Genomic DNA, 25,455 nt, shown 5'->3' with positions numbered 1-25,455 from the left:
TTAAATATGTTATCTGTCACCTGATCACTACAAACTAATGGACCGAAGAAGGTGTGGAACAATTTGTGGGTCTGTCCCTCTAGAGCTTTGCTTTGGAGATGGGATTTAAGAAAAACTAAATCATACACTTTGATCACAGTCCTGTTTTGCTGTGATTCATTTACCTTATTGTTGGCTTTGTTTCGCCTTTCGGCCGTCCGGGATACAGCCATGAACAATTGCTGATCCCATTCGGTTTGTTTACCTGTAGGAATATGAAAGTGTTCCATAACGGGGTTCCTGAGTGAAACAAGTAGCCTAAGTTCTGCTGGTGCGTACCCAGTGGTGTCATTGATCGAGTGATTGATAATGCTAACCACTGCTGGTAATTTATCTGACCATGTCTTATGGTTTTCATTGCACATGAGCTTTAAGAGCTTTCCCATCTCGAGGTGGGTCCTCTCAACTAGATTGGCGGATGGGAGATACGATGGTATAAACAGAACCTGAATGCCCATATTTTCAAAGGTTTGAGTGAATTGCTTGGCCCTAAACTGGGGACCATTGTCTACTACTACTTAATTTGTTCTCTGGCAAATGAACATTTGGACAATTTGAGGGTCATGTTAGCCTTTTGAAAGATGGCAAGTACCTTACTAACGTGGACTAAATGTTCTTCAAAGGTGGCAGAGAAGATTGTGATGTCATCGACATATGCTAAGGCAAACTCCTCAGTACCACTCAGCAGTTTATTCATTACTTCAATGAACACCTGCATGCTATTGATGTGACCAAAGATTAATCGCTTAAATTGGTACATCTTGCCATTGAAAGTAAAAGCAGTGTACCTCCTAGACTCCTCTTCTAGGCCTATCTGCCAAAAACCAGAAGATATATCTAAGGTTGAAAAGTACTTTTTACCTTGGAATTGTGTGAAAATTTCCTCCATGTTGAGGGGTTTCAATTTTAAAGGCAGGATAAGTTTGTCGATCTCTCGTTGGTCTAACGTGAGACGTAGAGATCCATTAGGCTTTTGTACTAGCAAAACTGGGGATACATATTCAGAATTTGAGGGCTCAATTATGTCCCATTCAATGAGCTGTTTGATTTCCTCCGCTACACCATCTTTGTACTTTACAGGGATGGGATAGTTTTTTCTAGCTACATACTCAGACTTGTGGAGGGTAATTTTGTGCTCGTGAATGTTGCACTTGCCTGGGCGGTCACTGAAAACAGTTCTCATTTGACACAGTGTTTGAAACAACTGTTCCTTTTGAGCTTGGGAGATACTGGTTGCATTGTTTGCGACATCTCGTATCTCGGGTATGGATGCCATGTCAGACTTCTGGAAGGTATCCAGGGGAAATATATCCAGCTTGTGGATCTGTGCTTCCTCGTCTTGACTTGCATCGGGACCTATCGGCAAGAACTCGGTGATCGTGGAGTGTGACCCTTTTCTGAACATTAATTGGTGGGATGAAAAATCTATTTGTGCATTAATCCCATATAACCAGTCTAAACCTAAAATACAGTCTATGCTGAGTTCGTTTACGACCACGAACTCTACGCAAATCTCCGTACCTTCGACAATGACACCTACTGAAGCAGTTCCTAGGATTTTTTGCTTTTTAGCACCTGAGTAATCTACTAACTTGATATTGTCACACTTAATGAGTCTGGGCCGGGATGCATTGTGCGTGATCTGTTTCCACATCTTGGAACTCAGCACAGATACCTCAGCACCAGAATCGACGAGCGCTTTGGTAGGTACATCTACCAGAGTCACCTGTATTGCCGTACCATACCTATTGTTATGCTTATTTATAGGGACTACACAATTGTTACTGGAGCTACAGAACTCATTCTCTATTGAGTCATATTCATCCAAATTTAAAAATGCTATATTTACTAACCTAGGAGGATTCGTTACACCTTGGCCACCATCACCCCCTGCGAGAGCAGCACTGGCTAGTTTCCCGAGGGTTGGTAGTAGGGCAGAATGGCATTCATCTCACTCTGTTGAGATCCCATTTGTTTACCCTTGGGTGTGTGACCTGGCTTGGTGAACCATTTTACCTCATCGAGTGCATTGAGTATGGTATCCATACCTCGTGGGCTGAAGTGAACCAGGTCGGGTCTCATGTTTTGACCGTGACCCATGGTTTCTTCGAACAGCGACATGTTCATTTCTTGGCCCTTGTGCACAAATTTCGATGAGGAATCCAGAACCCTTACATTGCTATTATCATCAAGGGATAATATTTTTGCAATTAGTGAGTCATACATGGCCCAGAACCTGTGTCGGTTCTCATTGGCTAACCTGGGAACTGGTGGAGGAGTCAGAACAATGACCTTCTGAGCACCTTTCCTCTTTAGGGTGTAAATGATATCCTGGAGGTTCCGGAACACCTGGTTGATGTCCTTCCCTCGGAGCATATCATTTGTGGATACCATTAATACATTTTTATGAACACACTTTTCCCTTCTCAAAGCACTGAGCAACTGCGCTGAGGTTTGTCCAGATATGCAAAGTCCGATGTGGTAATTACCATCACTGTCTCTTTGGACAGGATACCCGAATTTTCTTTGCGCAAGACGTGACAACATTGAATCACCCACTGCCTGATACTGATTTATCAGTGGAGTGTGCTTGCATGAATCTGAACATTGTGGGACAGGTTTAGGTTTGGCATCGCCCTTCCCCACGTCAGGACGTTGCCTACCTAGTTTCCCTGGTTGTGCACATTTGGATGCACCTCAGCGAGATGCTCGGAAGACCCGTGCGAGCTGGCGGAACTCTTACGCTGGAACGTTCCACCCTTTCTCCGGTCTACCTTGGTTCTGTTTGGGTACTCCTTAGGCCGGGAGCCCCTCGCAGATTTGTACATGTGAGCGTCCTCCTTTTTGGACGAACCGCTCGCTTCACCCTGACCACGACTCACATAGGTCCGGTTAATGCGAGTCGTGGTTTTCCCGTAATTGGGTCGTGCTGGCCTTGCAACTTCCCTCTCAGGATATTGTGGCACTTGCACATGGCACTTGCACACTCTCATACCGAAGTATGGAGTTGGCCACCTCCTGAAGAGAGACGAAGGGAGCCAGGATTAACTGGTCCTTCAAGCTGCGCGGCAGCTGTTGCACAACGTGGGTGAAAACCTGGTTGTCGGCGATTTCTGGCAACGCAAGCCTAATCATTTTGACTTGGCGCCAGAAATACTTGTGCACTGATCTGTGCTGGGATGGGTTGTATCTTTCATTGAGAGCCTTCGCAAGGGAAGAAGCTCTCCACCCATCTCCTTGGAAATATGAGAGGAACTGCCTTTTGAAATCTGAGTAGGACTTGAACTTTCGTTCGTTCCTCTCGTACCACTGCCCTGCCTCGTCCCGTAGACAGAACGAGATTATTTGGAGGGCATCCGCCAAATCTACCTCCAGGAGAGTGAGATCTCTCTCAAATTCCTGCACAAAATCTGAGGCCAGCCTGTTCCCCTGCCCGTTAAAGGTTGGGAGCTGTTTGAGATCAGCAAACCTAACCCTAGGTTTGCTCTTGTTCCTCCTCTGGTTCTTCCTCTTCCTCTGGCTGCGGACTTCGGCGTCCGAGCTTTCGGAATTGGATTCCGGGGAGTTACCAAGTGGGTGGTACTTGTTAGGGGGAGACACATAGCAACTACTCTGGTCAGAGCTTTCGTAACCCTTAGGTCGTCGTTTGGCTTGGTACAAGGCCTGGTGGACAGACACATTCCATGCAGGTGAGACGGGCTTGGTAGCTGACATCAGCGGAAGGGCGGACTGAGTAATTTGTCTCTCCATCCCCTCCAGGCAAGCAAGAATCCTCATCAGGCTTGCATCGTCAGACCTTTGTTCTGCTGGCAGCTGCTCCTCACCAACCCTTTGTTGTGAGGAGGTGCGCTGCTCAGTGACTTGGCCCTCGGAAATGCATACATGCGAGCTGCGGCCTTCCACCTGACAGTTCGGCATTTCCTTCCTCACTTGCTCGAGAACCCTGTTCTCGATCGTGACCATGTGGTCACTGCAAGTGAGCTCTCTGCATATGTTTTCTAGGGCATCTAACCTCCCTAGAATTTGAGCTGTGGTGGTCTGATTGTCACCGCCTTGCACTTCGCCAACGAGTTCCCTCAGTTGCGAAATCTGGCCTGACACTTGTGTAAAATCCCTTTCTAACCTTGACTCTAAGTCATTACATTGGATCTCTATTTGGTTAATTCTATTGGTTGGTCGCTACTTGCTTAGTTAACAATTCTGAGGTCTTCGTGGTGGCATTGTGGATGGAGTCCAGTCTGGCCTGGAATTCCGTCCTTACGGCTTCAAGTTTCCTATTTACTTCGGCCGATGCCTTGGCAAATTCCCTACCCTGAGCATCAATTTTCTGACCCTGTGCTTCAAGTTTCTGACCCTGCGCATCAAGTTTCTGACCCTGTGCCTCAAGTTTCTGACTAACCTTTTCAGAGACTTTCGCTTGCTCCTGGAGCATTGCCACAATGAGGTCAAGTTGGGGGTTACTACTGGTACTTGCACTACTGTTGGGTGGGAACGCACGACCTGCTGGCCGTTCCAGCGACCTTGATCTGGTATTCATATTTGGGGAGTGCCGGTATTGAGTCTCATAATCTTGCGATCCGCGAGAGACAAAAGACAGACGATAGATTCGGGAGTTGAATGGCTTCGTCTACGCGGCTGGTCCAGGGATACGTGCCTCCAGGTTACGTTGCCGAGCAATAGGATAGGTGAACCTAACCTACTCACCCACTTTGGGCTTGATTGAACCTACGAAACTACCCTGCTATGCAACCTGGACGCACCCATCCCCGTGCAGCTCTACGCTGTCCTCCAGTGACCATTAACATGGAGGATGTCCGAATGATTGCTGGTTTATCATAGGGACTTTCAGCCTAGTTATTCCGGAGCGAGAGGTACGCTTCCCGGACTTACCCGCCCAAATATGAATTGATAAATCAAGATGTTGGAAAGACACATTTAATATTCGGGGTATTATTACATTTAACTATATACAAGCACTGCACAAACTTATAGGTTTGATTTTACATATGGAACCAACAAATGGGTAACAAAAACATGGTACTTACATATTCTGCATTCACCTCATCACACCTGGGCCTTGCCACACACACACACTTGTCACTCCAACTATAAATGGGGGGTTTCAATGAATTTGCACTAAAAATATAGCGTTATCTTAATGCATATGGGTATTGGCTTGCACATGAACTGTTCCAGGGAGCTGTAAGACAAAGGATGGGTCGAATAACCATGGATGTCTTTGGATACAAAACATCATGGTTTCCTGAAGGCTCATTGTCCTCACCATGTGGTTTTGAAGATTTCAGAATTTTCATGGATATTAGTTCCATGCACTTTAAGGCACTTTAAGTGCTGTAATTCGTTCATATTATACACTACTGGACTATTTCCAAGCACTTAGTAGATATTTCACATGTTGGAGTCCAATGGCTACTCCATTGTCCTCTCTCCACTGGCCTACTCAGGCCCAACAACTGGAGCGATGTGAACTGTACTAAATCTCAACACAAAGTGGAATCAAGATGGCTTCCTCTCATGTTAAAAGCTATCTCAGACTCATTGTCTGGTAGCCACGCCCATGAGGCCATCTGATTGGTTCACAGCACCTTGGGTTACTTGCCTTCATCAAGTACCTTGAGAAGCCCAATAGATGGCAGTCTAGTCAGGGCTAGTTCCACTGACTCTCACCAGATGGCTCTGGTGCTGTGAGACCGATTGTCTTTTGTCCAAAAACATCGATTTTTTGATGTTTTTGTGGTTTGTTTGCACATATAATTGTGACTTGGAGTTATTTTCAGGGAAAGCAAGTTAATTTGTGCTTGCACAAATGTTATCCTGAAAATATCTGTATTAATAAAAAATTTGCATGAAAAGTAACATGTGCTCTCTGAATTCTACCTATCAACAAAAGGTTGTTTTTTTGATAACCAATGAATTTTGGTCTGGGGCTTATTAATTACTTAATATTTCGATGTTATATCATACTTTTACTAATTAGGCCTAATTTCTGTTAATCTTACCATATCTGGGAATGTCTATTCCTATTAATTCTACCTGAATTGAATTGGCCTTGTACTTTGGTTGGAGTGGAGTGCTGCCTGTATGTATTGGGGATGTATACCCAACCTTTGGTTGGTTATACAATCATATATCAAACTTTTCACTCTCACGGAATAACATTTTCAAAAATTATTGTATTGAATTCACTTTTCAGTTTACAATAACATTGGTGATTTTCCATGCACAGATGGTGTGTAGTAAATGTTCACAGTATTCACTCATAACACTTCCTGTACAAAACGCACTTATAAATAGAAAGATAGCACTTTTTTCCATTCACTCCAATGAATGATTGCTTTAACAAAGGTAATTTGTTCAAAGTGCAATGTACTCATTGTCTTCTTTCCTTCTTTTAGGCTTCTCGAAGCCTTCGATAATGCAAAGTTGCTGGTTTGTTCAACTCGATTTAGTTTTCTTCTTGGGCCTCTCCGATGGCATAGTGGTAACATCACTGCCTTGAAATCAAGCGGTTCCAGGTTCGATATCCGGTGGAGGCACCATGATGGTTCGAATCCCACTTTAAAATGTAGGTCCAGTCCCAATTAGCCTTTATGTGCATAAAGTGAATGTAAAACAACAATTCAAACAAACAAACTTGTCTTCTCCAAGGACCTCTCACTTCCATTGCGCTTAATCAAGAAATCCTTCCGCTCCCGTGTTGTGTGTTAGTTTGCAGTTCAATGATTACAAAATACTATAGTTACAAAATACTATAGTTACAAAATATTGTAGTTCTATCTGAAGCATAAAGTCTTTCAGAAGCAAACTAATTAATTTATAGCTGGCTTGAGCTACTGCAAATACATGATGGCAGAAAAAGGAAATGCAAGACGATGCACAAACCATGCAGCGTCAGTGATTCTGACTGACTGAAATTTCGCCAACAATGTAAAAAAAATCCCTCTTACACCTCAAAATAACCTTTTGTGTACATACATACACCTACACCCACAGACCTCTATCCACCTCCCCTCCAACACAACAGGTGTTTCTCCCTGTAAATTTTCCTTTCCTCTGAAACTTCCCTTCTGAGGAGATCTCTGCAACGAATTGTATTTCAGGATGAAGTTAAACACTATCAGTCATTTCTGCGCCAAACTGCAATAAACTAAGCATGGCAATCTATTTGAATTGAACTTTCACTAGCTAGCCTAGAAATGGCAGAACTTGTAGCACTTCAGGTAGTCGTTTTTGAACAAAGGAAGTGTTATGCCCAGTTATATTGCATATTTCACGGATTTTTTTGCGTTAAAGTGCAAAATTCAGTGTTATTCTGAAAAAAAAAATGGTGTAATTCACCATTCCAAAACGACGAAAACTTGCCTCCTTAACCTACCCAAATACATTTTAAAGGCTGTGTTTTGCCTTCCTCAACTTTTCTGTGTTGTTAAAACTAAAACTTCACATCCCTAATTATAAGATATTTATAGATATATCAGATTGGTGAAATAATCTGTGATTTTACCGATAAACATTGATATGCCTATTTTGGCCAGTACCAATAGAGTACCGATTAATCTGTCCCATCCCTATTTTGTATATTCTTACCATTCATAATGTAGAATAATAAACATAATAATTTTTTTTCGCCACTGTTATATACTGCTGATCTGGCATTTTTAAAAACTGTTTTGTCAATATTTATTTGAAGGGCTCAGATGTAAAACATGGTAAGTGACATTCTGGTCATTTCTGAGTTCATTAAGGAAAAAGGTTATTAGAAGCTATACTTTACAAAAATTATATTTTTGTTGTGTTTAGCAATTTCACAAGGCTTAACTGAGTCCAATGCAAATTGTATGACATTGCAATTTCACTCGAAAATTGAAGGATGGTACATTTTACTTTCTAACTCAAAAATTACCAAAATGTCACCATGTTTTACACCCAAGCCCTTCCAGGGTTGCTACGCGACTGGAAAACCTGGAAAACAGGGAAAAGTCAGGGAATTTGGTTGGTCAGGGAAAAGTCAGGGAATAGTCAGGGAATTTTGCATATTTTCTGGAATTTACGAGCATTTTGGAGTTGCAGGAGAACCAGTTACAAAATGAACGAACGGTTCATTTGCAGTTCCGAATTCGGTTGTTGTGATTCCAGTCCCCCCCAAAAGATTCATTTCAGAAACTTGTTCCTCTCGTCATTATAACTTCTAGTCTGTTACGTACAAAATTATGGTTCCTTCGCATTTCGATTCTATATTTATTCACTCTCGGATCTTGGATCCGTTCATTTTGCGACTCGTTCTTCTGAAACTGTTCAAGACCGGAATTTGGAGAGGCGTGAGATTTTTGCTTAGAAAACAAGCTACTCAAGATGAAACCTACGCACCAGCCATCCTCAGAATTTCTTAAGGAAAAATGTTGCTTTAGCTTTATGTGTGGTGAGGAAATTTTCTTTCTTCAAGAACACACCCGTTCGGAACCCGTTCTCTTTTGATACGTGAAGCGGAGCAGGTTGGTGTTCGTACAGGTCATTGGTTTTGGATCTGCAATAAAGCTTGAAGAGCAGAATTTCACGTAACTGGCTGTGGTTGACATCACACTGGACGGGTGCGGACGCCGAGTAAAAACAAAGGGACTCAGTACTTCGTTCCCCCCATGAACCCGTTCTGTGAATTTGAGTCCATCTTTTGCGACCCGTTCAGTGGTTGACGCCACACTGGACGGGTACGGATGCCGAGTAAAAACAAAGGGACTCTCAGTACTTTGTTCCCCCCATGAACCCGTTTTGTGAATTTGAGTCCTTCGTTTGCGACCCATTCAGAAGGAACCTGATCAACTGGTTCATTTGCTCGTTGTCGTAGTTTTTACATTGCAGAGATGTGTTACACCCGATAAATTAGTGATTTTATGCAGTATCAGTGACGTCATTATTCGAATATGCACGTGTTTTGTGCATGTACAACGAATTTATTTTTAAAAAAACTGGTGCGAAATAGAGGAATTAAACGTACGCTGGTCACACATCGTTGTTAATATAGAAAAGGAAAGTTAAAAATTGTACTTACGTATGTGAGTATAGTGCTCTTATTGTAGAACGACGTTTCAGAGATTGACTATCTCTTTCCTCAGGTTCGTATAAAAACTAAGTACTTGGCATAGTACTGCGTCAAAAATGTAATATGAGGATTGTGGTTAAGGGTTGGTTAGGGTACATTTAAAATATTAAGTTTTTGCTATTAGAAGTACGTAAAAACCAAGTCGTTCCCTAATAAAACTTGTACAGTAGACCTATTCACAGGTAAAAAAGTTAAAAAAGTTAAAATTCTAAAAAACCTGCATAAATCACAATGCAACCTGCAGGTTTGGCCTTTCCTACCCAACTGTGCTTATCTATCCACATGAAGGTCAATTCTCAACGAATATTTCCCCTCCCCTTAATTTTCTCGTTTCCCCTTATTACGTCACAAATCCAACGTGAATTCACGTTCCTCTCTTGCAGCTTGCATAACTTCCGGAGTGACGTGGAAACCGATATTGGGTTCAATCTTCCAGGCTTTATCCCATTTTTTGAGGAAATTGATCCACCCTTCTTCCAAATTTCCTTCGTCCCTATTAAGATTACTCTTCCCCCCCCCCTACAAATACTCGCTGTCTCATACACATTTCTTCCTAATTTCCTCCCCTCTTTTCTGATTACCTCTTTTTTTGCGATTCTATGCCCACTTTCCAAAATATGTTCTGAGAGACCCGTTTTGGGAACTTTTTCCCTTATGTCCTTTTCATGCTCGCTCCATCTTTTACCCATATTTCGGCCCGTCTGTCCTATGTACTCCTTCACGCATTGGCATTCTATTCGATAAACCCCCTTCTGTTTTTCCGGTATTTCCCTAGTTGTCTTTCCTTTCTTATAATCGGTGAAGTATTTTTCTACATTCTTTGGTGCTTTCATCCCGCAAACGATTCCAAAATCTCTCTCGTTTGGAATCGTTTGCGGGATGAAAGCACCAAAGAATGTAGAAAAATACTTCACCGATTATAAGAAAGGAAAGACAACTAGGGAAATACCGGAAAAACAGAAGGGGGTTTATCGAATAGAATGCCAATGCGTGAAGGAGTACATAGGACAGACGGGCCGAAATATGGGTAAAAGATGGAGCGAGCATGAAAAGGACATAAGGGAAAAAGTTCCCAAAACGGGTCTCTCAGAACATATTTTGGAAAGTGGGCATAGAATCGCAAAAAAAGAGGTAATCATAAAAGAGGGGAGGAAATTAGGAAGAAATGTGTATGAGACAGCGAGTATTTGTAGGGGGGGGGGAAGAGTAATCTTAATAGGGACGAAGGAAATTTGGAAGAAGGGTGGATCAATTTCCTCAAAAAATGGGATAAAGCCTGGAAGATTGAACCCAATATCGGTTTCCACGTCACTCCGGAAGTTATGCAAGCTGCAAGAGAGGAACGTGAATTCACGTTGGATTTGTGACGTAATAAGGGGAAACGAGAAAATTAAGGGGAGGGGAAATATTCGTTGAGAATTGACCTTCATGTGGATAGATAAGCACAGTTGGGTAGGAAAGGCCAAACCTGCAGGTTGCATTGTGATTTATGCAGGTTTTTTAGAATTTTAACTTTTTTAACTTTTTTACCTGTGAATAGGTCTACTGTACAAGTTTTATTAGGGAACGACTTGGTTTTTACGTACTTCTAATAGCAAAAACTTAATATTTTAAATGTACCCTAACCAACCCTTAACCACAATCCTCATATTACATTTTTGACGCAGTACTATGCCAAGTACTTAGTTTTTATACGAACCTGAGGAAAGAGATAGTCAATCTCTGAAACGTCGTTCTACAATAAGAGCACTATACTCACATACGTAAGTACAATTTTTAACTTTCCTTTTCTATATTCTGGATTTGTGAGTAACACGCGACAAACCTATAAAATGACATCGTTGTTAGGTTAGGAATGTTGGTTTGGTACCGATAGTAATTTTACGTATTTTTTGCGTGTAGAATGAAATTTTGCTGAAAAGTGGTTTAGGAAGGTCAGGTTTCGTTGTCTTACAATTAAAATAAAGACCCTGTACTAAGGTTCCGATTAATTTCTACATTCAATCCCACTAGTTTACGATACTTACTGTCGCTTGTCAACCGGAGAATACCTTTTCCGTGGGAAGCGTGTATGATTGCGTAAGGTCATTTTGAAGTTGTTTTTTTTCAACATAAATAACTTTTTTCGAATCCAAATAGGGCTCATTATTTTAAGGAAGGTTCAAATTTCGTGTCACAATGAATGCCAAAATTCTATGATAATTAGTCTTCCTGCTAGGAAACTTTGAAACAAAAAAACCAACATAAAACATTCGGAACTGTTACCTTTTAGTAGACAGATTTCGATATTTTCCCGTAATATAAAATTGGTTCCAGCATGTGGAAAACTCAAATAATGGAGATATTTGATTCCAAAGTATGGCCTGCATATATATTTCTTTTAGGTGTATGGTTGGTCACCGGTCCCATTCACGTGCTGAATTTCCGAAATATGTACTATTTTCAATAAATTAAAAAATATAATCATTAAACTTATTTCATATTTTCTAAAGGTACATGACCTAATTTTGTGTTGGTTCTCATTTGTATTGATATAATTAAGCTTGTATACAAGTTACATTGTAAAGCTTTGATATATGCCGCATTTTTATTGATTTTTTACACCACCTTAATTGTAATGACTTAGTAAATGGGGAAGTACAATAGTTATTTATTTTTTCATTGAATAGCATTATATAAATCACTTGGTAAATTTTCAGCTAGTAACTGTGTATATTCATATTCATAATAATTTACGTGCCTGCATATTTAATTGAAAAACATGAGGTTAAAAAGCAAAAATCATGATGACAAATATGTCTGGAAAAATTTCATTTCTGGTCTGGAAAACCTGGAAAAGTCAGGGAATTTCATAATCAAAATATCGTAGCTACCCTGCCTTCATTTATCATAAATTTATAACCCAACTGATTTAACTCTGACCCAGTGCTTAATTGAGATGTAATTTTCAATAGAATTGAAGACATGTTACCCTCATTTATGAGCTTTCATGGATTGTGTTCAATTTGTACATTTTGTAGGTGCATAGAGAGACTAAACCTGCTGGAGATGAAGTGGCTGTTTGGAATATAATGCCAGGCCGTCTTGGTGCAGGCAATGTGAAGGCTGCACCTGGAGAAGGTGATGAAAATATTCAGCAAATCATTTATGTTACATACCAAGATCCAGATGATCCTAACGAAGCCAAAACCTTACATTTAGTGGAAAATATCAATGGACCAGAATCAAAGATGTTAAAACTAAAGGTGAGTTTTGAAGATCCTACTGAGTACACTGCTCTTTTTTCATCAGAAAATTTTCCTGTAATAAATTTTAAAACTTTTAGATTTTGTTGCTTGTGGTTTACCACAGAGACCCTTTCCCTTAATTTAGCAATTACTAAATACTGGTCACTGGCACAGTCAGCACCTCTATGTGAACGAACGTTAATTATACTTGTATGTCTTCTTTTATCAATTAGAATATGATCTATCTGATTAGGACATCTGAAGAGGACAAGGTATATTTATCTTTATGTTTAAAAGTGGTACTTTTCACAATTAAATTCTTTGAGGTTGCAAATTAATTAATCTTATACAGAGGCGTATTCTGGGTGCATGCGATGCATGTGGCAATTTTGGGAAAAGAATTATTACTTTCTTTCACTTAAGATCCAAGAAATGTAACATAAGCTTAGTTGAGCGCTCTCGTGTAAAATAAATACTTCTCCTATATGAAGAAATTAGAATGTAGAAATGCTCATTAATGATGTCGCTGAGCAAGCTGTCGGATGGACCACATCATCGAAGGAAGATTTTAATGTGGACAAGCGCTGCTCGCATGCTTCTTCCCTCCCCTCTCTGCTTTTCCCCCTCACAATGTGTGAATATCGCATTGGCTGCATGCGGTGAGGTGACAGCTACGGAGAAGAGTATGCTTGTTGTTTCGTTGAACAAAGAGGTGGCAGCGATTGATTTTTTCTTGGAGGTACAGTGCAATGCACATTTAGTTTAAAGTTTGGTTTATTTTTATTTCTGGGCCTCTTTCAAAGTTCCACATGCCTTAGTGCAGTATTTTCCTGAAATATTTTTAAAAAATGACGGAAAATGAAACAGAGGGTGTGATACAGGATTATTATTATTATTATTGACTTTGTAAAGCTAAAGAATGAGTTGATTGCTTGCTCTCTATTCTTCCCCAGAGTTTGAAAATAAAAATGTACATGAACTAGAACCAATATGAACACGAACAATATTCATAACATTATGAGTGAAACTTACAAGTTGGCTACACTCATTTTGTCAATACCAGCTTCAACTGCATCAGTGTAACGATCTTTTTCATCATTAAGAAGAATTAATTATATTAAAGCAACCCAATCACAAGAAAGATTAAGTACGCTTGGTATATTATCCATTGAAAATGAGCTGCTTCTGAAAATTAATGCATTGCTCTCATTTTATGAAGATGTTATAAGGGAATTTACCACTCAGAACAGAAGAGCAGAATTTACATTTAAATTATTTTAATTAAGTCTGGTCTTTTGTTCCTGAATATCTGATTATAATTTAGGCCTCTACTATAATGTTATTTGCATAAACCAAACAAACCTAAATTGTGAATCTCCAATGTAAATATAAACTGTTTATAAATATCAAGTAATTTTATAATTTTATGAAGACTTCCACATCAGACATCAAACCTGGTGAGTTTTGAACTTTATTCTCCATATTTCATTACTTTATACATTATGCAATATTTAGTAATGTTAATGTGCAAATCGTCAACTACTGAATACGTATAATGCTATCCCCCATTCCATAATGTATATGTTTTAAAAAAATTGTGTACAGCATGTCCTTTATGAAAATCCAGGACACACCACTGATCTTATACCATTATCATTACTTAATTCATGAAGACTTTCTTTACCAATAGTGGGTTTAAATGCCTCTTCTTTACCAATATGTGCATTACAGTCACCTAACAGAATTTTCATATCATTCTGGGAAAATTTATCAAAGCCCTGTTCTAACTCTACATAAAATCATCTTTAGTATTATCATCTTTATCTTCCGTTGGTGCATGGATGTTTATTAAAGTAATTTTACACCACCTACCTTGTAAAACTGCATATGATATCCTATCATTAGAGGCACATATTTTTGGTAAATAAAAAAGCAAAATTTCGGTACAAAAACTGAGTCAATTTCGGGTTCAAAAGCGGTAAATAAAATAAAATATCGGTGTTATAGCGGTGAAAAATTGGATGAAAAGTGGTATATAAAAATACATTTTGGTTTTAAAATTGTGAATATAATCCTAAATTTGATTTAAAAACTACACTTATTTCACAGAAGTAACATTTCACTTATAATAGCACATTTATGTAGTTATCAGAGTATTAAGTTTATTTCTGTGTAAAGGAGTCCATTTTTGCTTCTCCAATATTAACAGCAGAATTAATAACTATTCCGGGAATTGCATAACTCTCAGGATAATTCAGACCTCAGAAGGTGTCGCGTCGGTGAATATACCCTGAATTTCATGTTTGAGTTAATTTTGCTTTTTGCAGTTCATTTCGCCTTATTTCGTGACAAAACATGGTCACAAAATGCATCTCACACCTTTCAAACACATAAAAAATTAACACTACAATGTGTTTGTTTCAAATTTCGTTTTTTTGTCAAAACGAAATATGCATGCCCCTACCTATCATTAATAAATTCTACTGTGTTAAGAGCCAAGATAATTCTATTATTTATGAAGAAGCCTGTTCTAAAATTATTTTTTCAGTACCACCACAGAAAAAAGTACAATTTCTAGTTTTACAATTACCTTCTCCTGGCCACCCAACTTCCTGGACAGGTACTATGTCTAATTTATACTTAAGTATCTCATTAACTGCAGACTGAAATGCCCCAGGCATTGTTCCTACTGTACGTCCTATCCTTAGTCCAGGGACCTCCCAAAGTAGTCCTTGCCTGGAAATCCAAAAGTGTGACTATTTTACCTCCAGAATATTTTACTTTGGGAACATGCATGGCCTCTCTAGTAATGATCATGTTATTTTTGGCATTTTTTTCTTGTTTTCTGCCATTTTTGGTCAATGGCAATGATTATGATGATTGGATGAATGCCCATGATCTTACTGAACTGGAACAAGAAAACCTTGGTGGAGATTACTTGTAAACTGAGGTGGTTCAGCATTGAATAAACACAATTGTTACTTTGCACTATGAATGAAGTCACTGCTGCCAAAGTAAATTGATAATGATATTCAATTTAAGCTTGCAAGTGGTAAGAGAAAACCTCTGCTTTGTTATTAGTCCTTTATTATCATTATCTACATAATTTTGTCACACAATTTATGTGAATTCTAAAGAGTGTAATGTCCATACACTTACAATGCCATCACTAATTTCTCCTGCTAATGAGGAACATCTCCAAATATTTCTACGTGTACATTGGAAACACATGTGATTTATATGTAGAAATAGTCAAAAACTCAAATATCCATTTTCCGGATCATTTCTGGACTGACTGCTACAGTGCAGCAGGGACAAAGGATCCTCCTGAGTGTGGACCGCTTTCTTTCGACGTTGCACTTTGTGTGTCGGATTTCTGTTGTGAGCTCTGCTGGTTTCTCTACATTTTCCGCTAAACAGTTGTCACCATGTGATTTTTGTGGAATTTGTTTGAAGTCCTTTTCATCGTTTTCACCAGCTTCACTTTTATTTTCTCGTACATATCTTTGCCAAGCTCCTTCTACTCGATGCATCGACAGCTCCATTCTGAAGGTGTCCCTTCTCACCACTGGGTCTGTCTTTATGCACAGAAGTTGTCTGCTATTCTTATCTCTTCTCACTGGATGTAAGGAAATCCTTTGTGAGTAGGAATCATCATAGTTGTTTCTTTTCTCAAGTTTGGTTAGAGAATAACTTGTTCTTTTAATTGGTCCATTCTCACTGCTCATATTGAGAGGAACCAATCCTGGAAGTGCACATTCCACAGGGAAAGGTTTCTTGAAGTTTCTCCTCTTTTCTGTACTTCCCTTTCTCTCGGCACTTGCATTGTCTTTGCCTATCTTGTCCTGGTTGACATTAAAAACTGTGTCATCATCAAATGTTTCTATCATTGTTTGGGTATAAAACCCTTCAGCATTTGTTCTTTCTGGTTGTGCAGCACCTGTGTCATTCTTAATCTGTCTCTCCAGAGTGACGGAAGAAAGTTTGTTTCTGTCAGCGTCCGTTGCAGTAAGAATGTTGTCAACTGGACCATCACGATTGGTCAACAGTGAACTTGGAGAAATATCCATGCTGTTACCCTTTGCATCTCGATAAGAATAAGACTTTGAAGGTTTACGTCGCACTGTATCACCTATGGTAGCTTCAGTGGTTGCAGAACTAGAAGTAAATCTACTAGATTTATCAATCGCCTCATCTATGTGTCTTGTTTCTGACATGATTCGTTGTCTCAGCTTTTTGCTAAGCATCGTATGTTGTCTTTGGGCAGTCCTTTCTGTTTCCAAATCTGCTGAATAAGATGGTCTATCAGCATTTTCAACTGGTGGCAAAGAATGGGCCTCCCCCAAAGCCATTCTTCTGCCGTCTATTCCATCATTGCTTGTTCTCTTAGTATTGCTGCATACCCTTTCCAGTGCACGTGTACTTGCAGTTGAAGAGAGTGCGATATCCGAAGTGGACTTACGAATCGAAGTTTGTCCAAGTTGAATGTGTTCTTCTAGTTCAACTTGATGCTGAGGTGGATTATTTATTTTCTCTGGTTTCTTTTGTTTTCCAACTATTCCTGATGCTTGTACAAGTATTTCTTTCTGGGATTTAGCTGCTTCCGTGGATGAATCTGCATGCTTTGTGTGAGCAGACTTGAGTTGTACATTTTGCAACACAGTAGTGGCACACATGTCGGTACTATGTATGTTGTTAACATCTCCGGTATGTTTCAACGAGCAGATAGCCCCCAATACTGTTCGTCGATTATTCACCATCGTAGTTGGTACCTGCTCACACTCTGTTGACTGTGACATTTGCGCTAAGTGATATTTATAGTATTTCTGGTTTGAAACGGTCACCTTGTTATTCGCAGCTTTGTCCATAAAAGTGTAACCACTTTTGCTCTCACCTTCCAGCTCTGATTGCAATCCACTTTGAGTTGATTCTGGATGCATTGATGACTTGTACTTATTCTCATGATAATTTGTTTTACTTGAAATGCATGTATGCAGTGTGCGATTTTCTTCAAAGTCTATGTCTTTCCTGTTCAACGTGTGATGTTTACACAGTTCACCTTCCGTACAGTGTCCTTTCTTCATTGATGTTTTTGTCTCTTTTGAGACTTTATCCTGGTCGGTGTTATGAGAATCAGATCTCTCGGGATAGGTACATGTGGATTTACTTGCATCACTTCTTTGCAAACTTCTTTTGTTTTGGTGATTATGGTTGCCTTCCAACACCTGTTGACCTGTTGATCTACTTTGCTCATCTTCATTTCTTTTTTCACTTTCTTGCTGTTTCTCCTTAAAGTTCCCTTTCTCATTTTCCTCATGTGGCACCACTGCATGTCTGCTGGCCCCCTTCAGCATCCATGCTGGCGTCGTGAACTTGGCTGACTTGCGAGAAAGATGACCCTTCGTTAAATGAGAAACTCTTGAAGACTTTTTCTTTGTTCTTTTCCCTGGCTTCAGATGAGAGGAAAGAAGTTTCTCTAAGTGTTGAAGTCTTTCAGTATTTTGCAACACAGTACACCCAAATGATTCAACAAGTGTGAAGAGTTTATATAGTATACATGAAGTAAAATCGAGTGGCATCCGACCACATGCATCCAACATATTCTTCAATTTAGTATCTGATATGAATACTCCGTCCGTTGTCCCATCCCATTCATCCTCGTTCCTTAATGCACTGTCTGATTCATCATTATTATGTTGTATGGAGGACGTTGGGGTTCTAACTGTCCTAACCTTTACATTATCCAAACTACCATTTTGACTGTCATTTATTTGGCTTTTTATATCATCATACTTGCCATGCTGAGTGGCAAACATAGCATCGGAATCTTCCGTCCCAGACCACGACATTACATCAGTTAATAGCCCAGTTGAGTGTTCACTTAAGTAACTTTGGTTTTCTGCCTTGCACATTTGGCATAAAGTTTCTGATGTGCTCCTGTATTTGTCAGCCTTAGTTACATCTACTTGACCATTGCATTCTTGTGCCGAGATTTGCTTAGTCTTTCCAGAGCTTCCCCGTTTCAGTGCTTCTGGCTGTGAACCTGATCCAGGTGCAGTTTCGATCCTTTCCGAACTCTGAACATGGACTTCTGTAGAATTATTAGTGCTTGAATATATTTCGCGAGTCATTTGTGAATGGTTGTCTTCTGAATATGTTCCACTAGAAATTTCTGAATATGTGTTGTCTGGCTGCTCCATCTGAGCAACCACGCTGTCGCCTCCATCCGTGCGTGAAGAGGACTGGAGTGAACTTGATGCATCGCTCTCTTCTGGACAGCTCACAGCTTTGTATTGTGTCTGTTTCCCTATGCCAAGTGGGCTACCGGCTACAAAGCTGTCACTGTCCGTGAAATCACCCTGTTTGAAAATATATGAAACTGTTATCGGTGCATGTTTCATCTTCCCTATCGTGCTTCTTTTCTTGTTCTCCTCGTGAAATACACCAGGGCATGTTGGAACTGGCTCCGAAGAATAACCCTTTTTCTCCCTCTTTGTAACCTGTGAATGTGTACTCTGTACGATGTCCGAGAAGGTCTGTCTTCTCCGACGATGCACTTCTGCAAGTTTCTTCTCTGCTCTCCTCTTTGGAGATACGTGGCCGTCGAGAGGAGACTCAGGATGCAGTGGCTCTGTTTGGTAACAAAACACAATAGTCTTTAATTGCTCACCCAAATCTAAAACCTAATTTACACATTCATTATATTTTCTGGTTCGTATGCATTTTTATTATCGTACTTAAACAAGAAATTAAAGAGTGTGACTTAAAAAAATAAAAATAAAACAAGGTTCTCACACCTGGAAATTTCAGAAAATTTAACTCATGGAGACTTGGCCAAATCCCAGGAAAAATCTTCCAAATGATCAGCAAGTCCCAAGGAGTACAGACTCTTTTTCTTCATTTCTGTCACAGCAGTTATGATTTTTTTTATATTAATATTTGAACGTTCCAAATGTAAGTTGGAGTTGTCTTTTGCAAATTGACTTGAATTGTCTAACAATTTGGTTGCAGACAAAGAAGATCTAGGTTCTTGCTCCTATCAGTTGGAAGCTGGAACCTTCTAAAATAAAATTCCAAATAATCCTTGAGGAACCTTAACAGTTCATTGACCTCCTTAATAAATGTGTGTTTCAAGGTGACTGCAATGCAAGAAATGTTGCATATATATACTAAAAAGTAGTGCATGGAGATTATACATAAAAATTTGAACAAAATTATAGAATTTTGCACTAAATTATAAGATATTTATAAATACATTGGATCAGTAATTTCGGTAAATAATAATTAGAATCACCGATATCCGCAATACCGATAGAGTATTCATTAATCTGTCCCGTCCCTAATTATTGGTGTACATATGAAGGTATGATACATTTGAATATCAAAACAGTCCACTTGGTTCTGGTATTTATAGGCAGTTTTATAATTTTTTCAGTGAAAAAATATAAATTGAGAAACATTCTTCCTAAAAATCAGTTGTTGCATCAGTCTGATGCTAATTGGTTGGAATATACAGGGAATCAACACAAATTACCCACCTTAGACACACGTGGTCCCCTTTGCAACATGTTTTTTAAGAAGCCAGTTTTTTAAGAAAGAAAAACAATTTCGGGAAAATTTTGTAATCCTGGCAGACTCTTAATAGGCACAAAGGAAAAAATGCTGTTTGTTCTCATAGTATGAACATTTACCTACAATCCATCAAAGATTATCCTCTTACCCTTTCATAATAAGGTGGCAGGAGTAAATAAAAGATTACTTGTTAATTAGAAAAAGTGAATAGTAGGCATGAGAAAAGCATTGTTCCTGACAATTGGTTGTCGCATGGGTCCTATGGAATGATATCCCTTGAAATTTGCAGGGAAAAATGCATCATGTACCCCCTGTCCCAATATTTTGAAAATAATTCCCAAAACTGCCCAACACTTGTATAAGTTTCCACCAGTTTTACGCTAATATTGATCTCGCTGCAAATTTCAGCCTCAATTTTTGACAAAAAAGGTGTGTCTTACCTTTCTCTGCCATCTTTGCTTCTTTTTATGAAGGTTGATTGTGATCTTTGCGTGTATTTCCTCTAATGTTCTTTCTCAGAATTCTAAAATGACAGACTTTTTAAAATTAAACCTCAAAGGCAGCTTTCTGTCATTATCCATGGATACAGTTAGTCTGGGAACGATTGTTGCTTTCAGTGAACATCATTGTTGTCATACATTGGTTGGCTTTAGTTGTGCTGATTCATCAGTCCACACAAATGCATATGCAAAGAGAAATTGAAAGTGTTGCAACCCCTTTCAAAATGAAACTTAAAAGTATAATAAAGTATTTCCAAGTAACATTCCATGAACGTTTTGTGCATTGGAAGTTTGAAAATTTCAGATTTAGAAAGGAAAAAAAACACTACAGCAAGTAGCTTTGTGGTAGGATCTGCACCCAGGACCATGTTCTGATGTACAAGTTCAGAACACAGAAGTATATAAGGAGTGATCAAGAAAGAAGGTACCTTGAAAATGAAATCATATGAGATAGTACATATATGGGATGCTCCCTTTTTTCTTTGATAAACATGATTGCTGCTACTTAAGTTCTCCCAAAAGGATAGACCCACCAATGCAGGAGTGTACTGTGACCCATTGTTTCTCAGAACAGGCATCAAGAACAAATGATGTGGTCTGCCCATCATTGTTCAAAATGAGCACCTTTGGCATTCACATATATAAGTCTCTGTTGTTACTCATCAATTGTATTGCACACTGTATCGAGAGGGAAATCTGCCACTTTCTTTCCAAGAGAGTGCTTCAGACTGACAATACTGGGGTGTCTTGTGAGTCATGTCTTGAACCACAAACCACAATTTGTGGTCCAGAGAGTTGAAGTCGGGACTGCCAGATGGCCAATCAGAACGGGAAATGAAATTGGGCATATTTGTCCTGAACCACTGGCTGGGTTGTTCAAGTCTTATGTGCTTGTCCAGAATCCTGCTGCAAACTCCACTCCTAACCATGAAAAATAGTGCTGCTGATATCCTTCATTATTGCCCCAGGACTGACTCCTAATACACTTGGGCTGATGTTTTGACCCCATTTTTGCAGAATAGGAGTTCAGTGATATTGTCATAACCCCCTCCATGATGCTGTGATTGAAAGAGAATGGTGGCACCTCTGTACTCTTGGAACCTTCGTGCCATTGCAGTAGCTTTTGTGATTTTGTCATTTTGCAAGTTTTAGCCTCCTCGCCAGTAATCATTTCTTCAGCAGCAAACAAAATTCTTGTGCTCATTTTCTGCATAATGCTCCAGTAGGCACTTTGCTTTTATTGCCCCCGATGCTTTAACTCAGCTGTGAGAATGTGACATGCATGTCATTTGTAAGATTTCAGCCCTAGGTCAGTTCATAATACAGTGCCCTTCACGATCAAATCATCCGCAGAGCGGTGGCAAGCGCACCTGACAGCGAGAGCTCTGCCGGCAAAGTTGATGCAACATCTACATAACTGGAAACGCTTGCTAGCTATGTAATGAAATAAGATTGTACAATTACGTGGACAGTTACAATTAGAATAAACACGTACGTTGTTACAAGACGCGTTGGAAATGTTCTCCTCCTGCATCTACACATTTACGGTATCTTTTTAGCAAATTTCACTAACATGTATCAGTTTCTCTTCCAAAATTGCTTCAATTTCTTTCCTGATATTTTCTTTCAATTCCTCTAATGTATGGCTTCAGGTTTTAAAGCTTCATAGCTCGCCACGCAGACGACTTAAAAATGTATGTTTCTTGTGCAAGGTGCCCGGGGGATTTTTGAGGATTATGTTCCAATCATGCTCTAATGTCTAGTTTCTCCTCAGTAAGCACACATCGTTTCACCCTTCGCTTCTTATCAAGAACAAACCCTGTGTTCTGAAATTTATTCACAAGTTTTCAAACACTGTCTCTGTGTGGAACAGGAACATCTGGGAATTCATCTGGAAACACCTTATAACTTCCTTCCCTACAAAAATTCATAATGACTTAAAAATTACATAAATATTCATTGTTTTAAATTGTACTGATAGCGTGGTATTATTAGACTTCAGAAAAGCACCAATATCTAATACATAAAGTAGAACATAACAATCAAAAAACACTTGTAAACACCTTAACACTTCACAAACATGTGTAAACTGGACACCAGCTATCTGGATACTGAAGCACTGATGCATCCAGCTGTGAATCTAAATGGTGGCAGACACGCTCCCACTTGCCCGGCGAGCTGGCTGCCGCTCCACGGACGACTCGACTGTGAAAGGCACTGTACATGAGATATGACATTTTGGAAATGTTCTGTTCACGGACCATTCCTGATTGATTCTGTCCACATTTTCTACACATACTGGCTACTTCTGATTTCACTAGTTGCACAGTCCTTATGATGCATCACTGTTCCTCTCTGGACCTGTCATTCCTTGTTCCAGTGTCAATGAAATGCTGGATGGTATGATATGAACCTCTTCAAGATTCAAAGCTTCTGGAGGGTCCTGAAAATTTTGCCAGCTGACTTCTCTATCTTATGGAGTGCTATAACAGCCACATGGTTTTCATACTAGCCCCATTCCATCATGGAAGCTAAACACAAATGTTCTCTCACTTTGGTAACTCAACTAGCAATGACTCACGTGTTTATTCTTGCCAGAGTAAGTTGTTGACTTTTAACACCAGGTGAGGAGCCACCTTCCAAAGTTGTGACAGTTTTGATGTTAAGACTGGGCATATGATTTGAACAAATGTTCTCAGATTACCAGCCAGGTTAAGTTGGTATTAGCATCCAACATTTGGAGCATATACATTTCTCTCATCATCACGGAATCATTCCTTGAGAGCAATGCATGCACTTGAAACACTGAATGCTAATGCCAATTTAACCTTGCCAGTAACCTGAGAACACTTGTTTGAATCACCTTACCGGAAAGCTACAATTACTACTGGGTATATTATGTGTTTGGAATTCATTTTGTGCACTGTAATTAATACACCATGAAAACTGCCACAAAAACCTTAGGCCTTAATTATGTGCACAAATATATCATTTTATTTTTGAATTAGTTTTGTTATTGGCTGATACTGAATTACTGAAGTACAAAAATTACTAATTGACCTACTGATAATCAAAGTTCTCCTGATCCAATATAAGATTGCAATTTGAATGTTTTATGAATGGTTCATTCACCTCCTTAATAAATATAAGTAACTAGGTGATTACAATGGGTTTTGTCTGTGAAAATAAACTGCTTATTTAGACATTTACTTTACAAAACCATGACATGTATTACACATTGTTTTTCGTGAAATAATAACAAGAATCGCAGAATATTGCAATATATATAGTAGATAAAAGGAAGGAGGGCCACAAGGGCTAAATAAAAAAATAAAATGTATTCCTGTGTTTGGTGAGTGTTTCCTATCTCCTTATATACAAGGTACAGTCATTAAATAACAGGAATTGTATTATAACTTTTTTACAAGGATACATGCAGAAATGTTTTTGCCTTAATTTTCGACACACTTGGTCCACCTGTCCACAAGCTTGTAGATGCCCTCCACAAAAAAACTTTTTGGCATGGCGTGTAACCATCTTTGCACCGCCTCAATCACCTCGTTGTCATCTGCATACTTCTGACCCCACAAATGTTTTTTCAAAGGTCCAAACAAGTGAAAATCCGATGGTGCCAAGTCGGGACTGTATGATGGATGTTTCAACACCTCAAATTTCAGATCACGCATTGTATCCATAGTATGCACAGCCGTATGGGGGCGGGCATTGTCGTGGAGCAGCAATACTTCTTTTGAGAGAAGTCCCCGACATTTTGTTCGTATGGCAGGCTTCAATTTGCTTACTAACATGTCACTGTATCGAGCACTATTTACAGTTTGACCTTCTCCTGGAAGTGCACCAATATAGGGCCATTGACATCCCAAAAGATCGTTATCAGCACTTTCCCAGCGGATGCCTCTGTCTTGAATTATTTCTTGACCGGAGACGTTGGGTGCTTCCACTCCATCGATTGTCTCTTACTCTCTGGTTCATAATGGTGCACCCAGGACTCATCTCCTGTCACAATTCGATGAAGAAAAGCATCTCCTTCACGAGCATAACGGTCCAAATGCTCCTGAGAGATTGTCTGCCCCGCACGCTTATGAACACTCGACAGATTCTTTGGTACCCATTGGTTACACACTTTCCTATAGCCAAGGTCATAATGGATGATATTGAATGCAGATCCATGACTTGTGTTGAATTCCACGGCAATTTCATCAACAATGACTCGCCTGTTGGCACGGATCCGCTGGTCGATCTGCTGTTTCACTGTCTCAGTTCCCACGCAAACTGTTCTCCCACTCCACTATTCATTACTCACATTTTGTTTTCCGTTTTTGAATCTTTCCACCCATTCGTACACTCTCCCCTTACTTAAACACTTGTCTCCATACTGAACCTTCATTCTGATGTAGAGTTCAGAAGGTTTCACTCCCTCTGACCACAGGAAACAAATAACATTTTGTTGCTCTTCTTTGGTGCAGGTGGACAGAAGAGCAGCCATGTTGTATGTACTACTGCACTTATTTAATGACTGTACCTTGTGTGCATATATATATAATCAGATCACTAATAGTAATAAAGAAGGGCTGTGAGGGAATATGGGGGAGGTCACTATACAATATATTTAAAATAGTAATGTACTGGGTACTGAGCACTCTGAAAATAATGTGAAGATTCTGGAAAACTCTGGGAGATCTCGAGGATCAGTTCATGTGGGAACTTGACATGATTTTTTTACAGTGTAGAGTTGTTAGCTCTACAGCGAACCCCCAATATGAACGGAGGACCACAACTGTCATTATTAAATCTGAAGCTTATATGTTTTTTTCAGTAAACCATTGTCAATATAAATAACTTAGAATTACTTCTATTTCACAAAAATCTACTATCATATGATGAAAGGGTCCCGGGTTCATTTCCTGGTGAAAGTGCATTGTACAGTGGTTTGGCTCCTTTTACAGAGAATTACGTTGACCAAATTGGGAAAATTGTGGAG

General features: G+C 39.5%; 1 protein-coding gene across 3 annotated transcripts in view; it reads left to right on the top strand.

Annotated features, from left to right (window-relative positions):
- The window catches only part of LOC145987900 (uncharacterized), a 103,231-nt gene that overhangs the window by 61,185 nt on the left and 16,591 nt on the right, over positions 1-25,455 (top strand). For all 3 annotated transcript variants that reach the window (XM_083122694.1, XM_083122693.1, XM_083122695.1), the window contains exon 15: positions 12,178-12,402. In XM_083122694.1, coding sequence (XP_082978820.1) covers positions 12,178-12,402 — 225 coding nt within the window. The remainder of the gene's footprint in view (positions 1-12,177; positions 12,403-25,455) is intronic.

This window comes from Lepisma saccharinum, chromosome 5, assembly GCF_977018435.1.
Source record: "Lepisma saccharinum chromosome 5, izLepSacc3.1, whole genome shotgun sequence".
NCBI classification, from domain to species: Eukaryota; Metazoa; Arthropoda; class Insecta; order Zygentoma; family Lepismatidae; genus Lepisma; species Lepisma saccharinum.
Note: the sequence above shows the minus strand (reverse complement) of the source record. Positions and strands in the feature narration are given on the sequence as shown.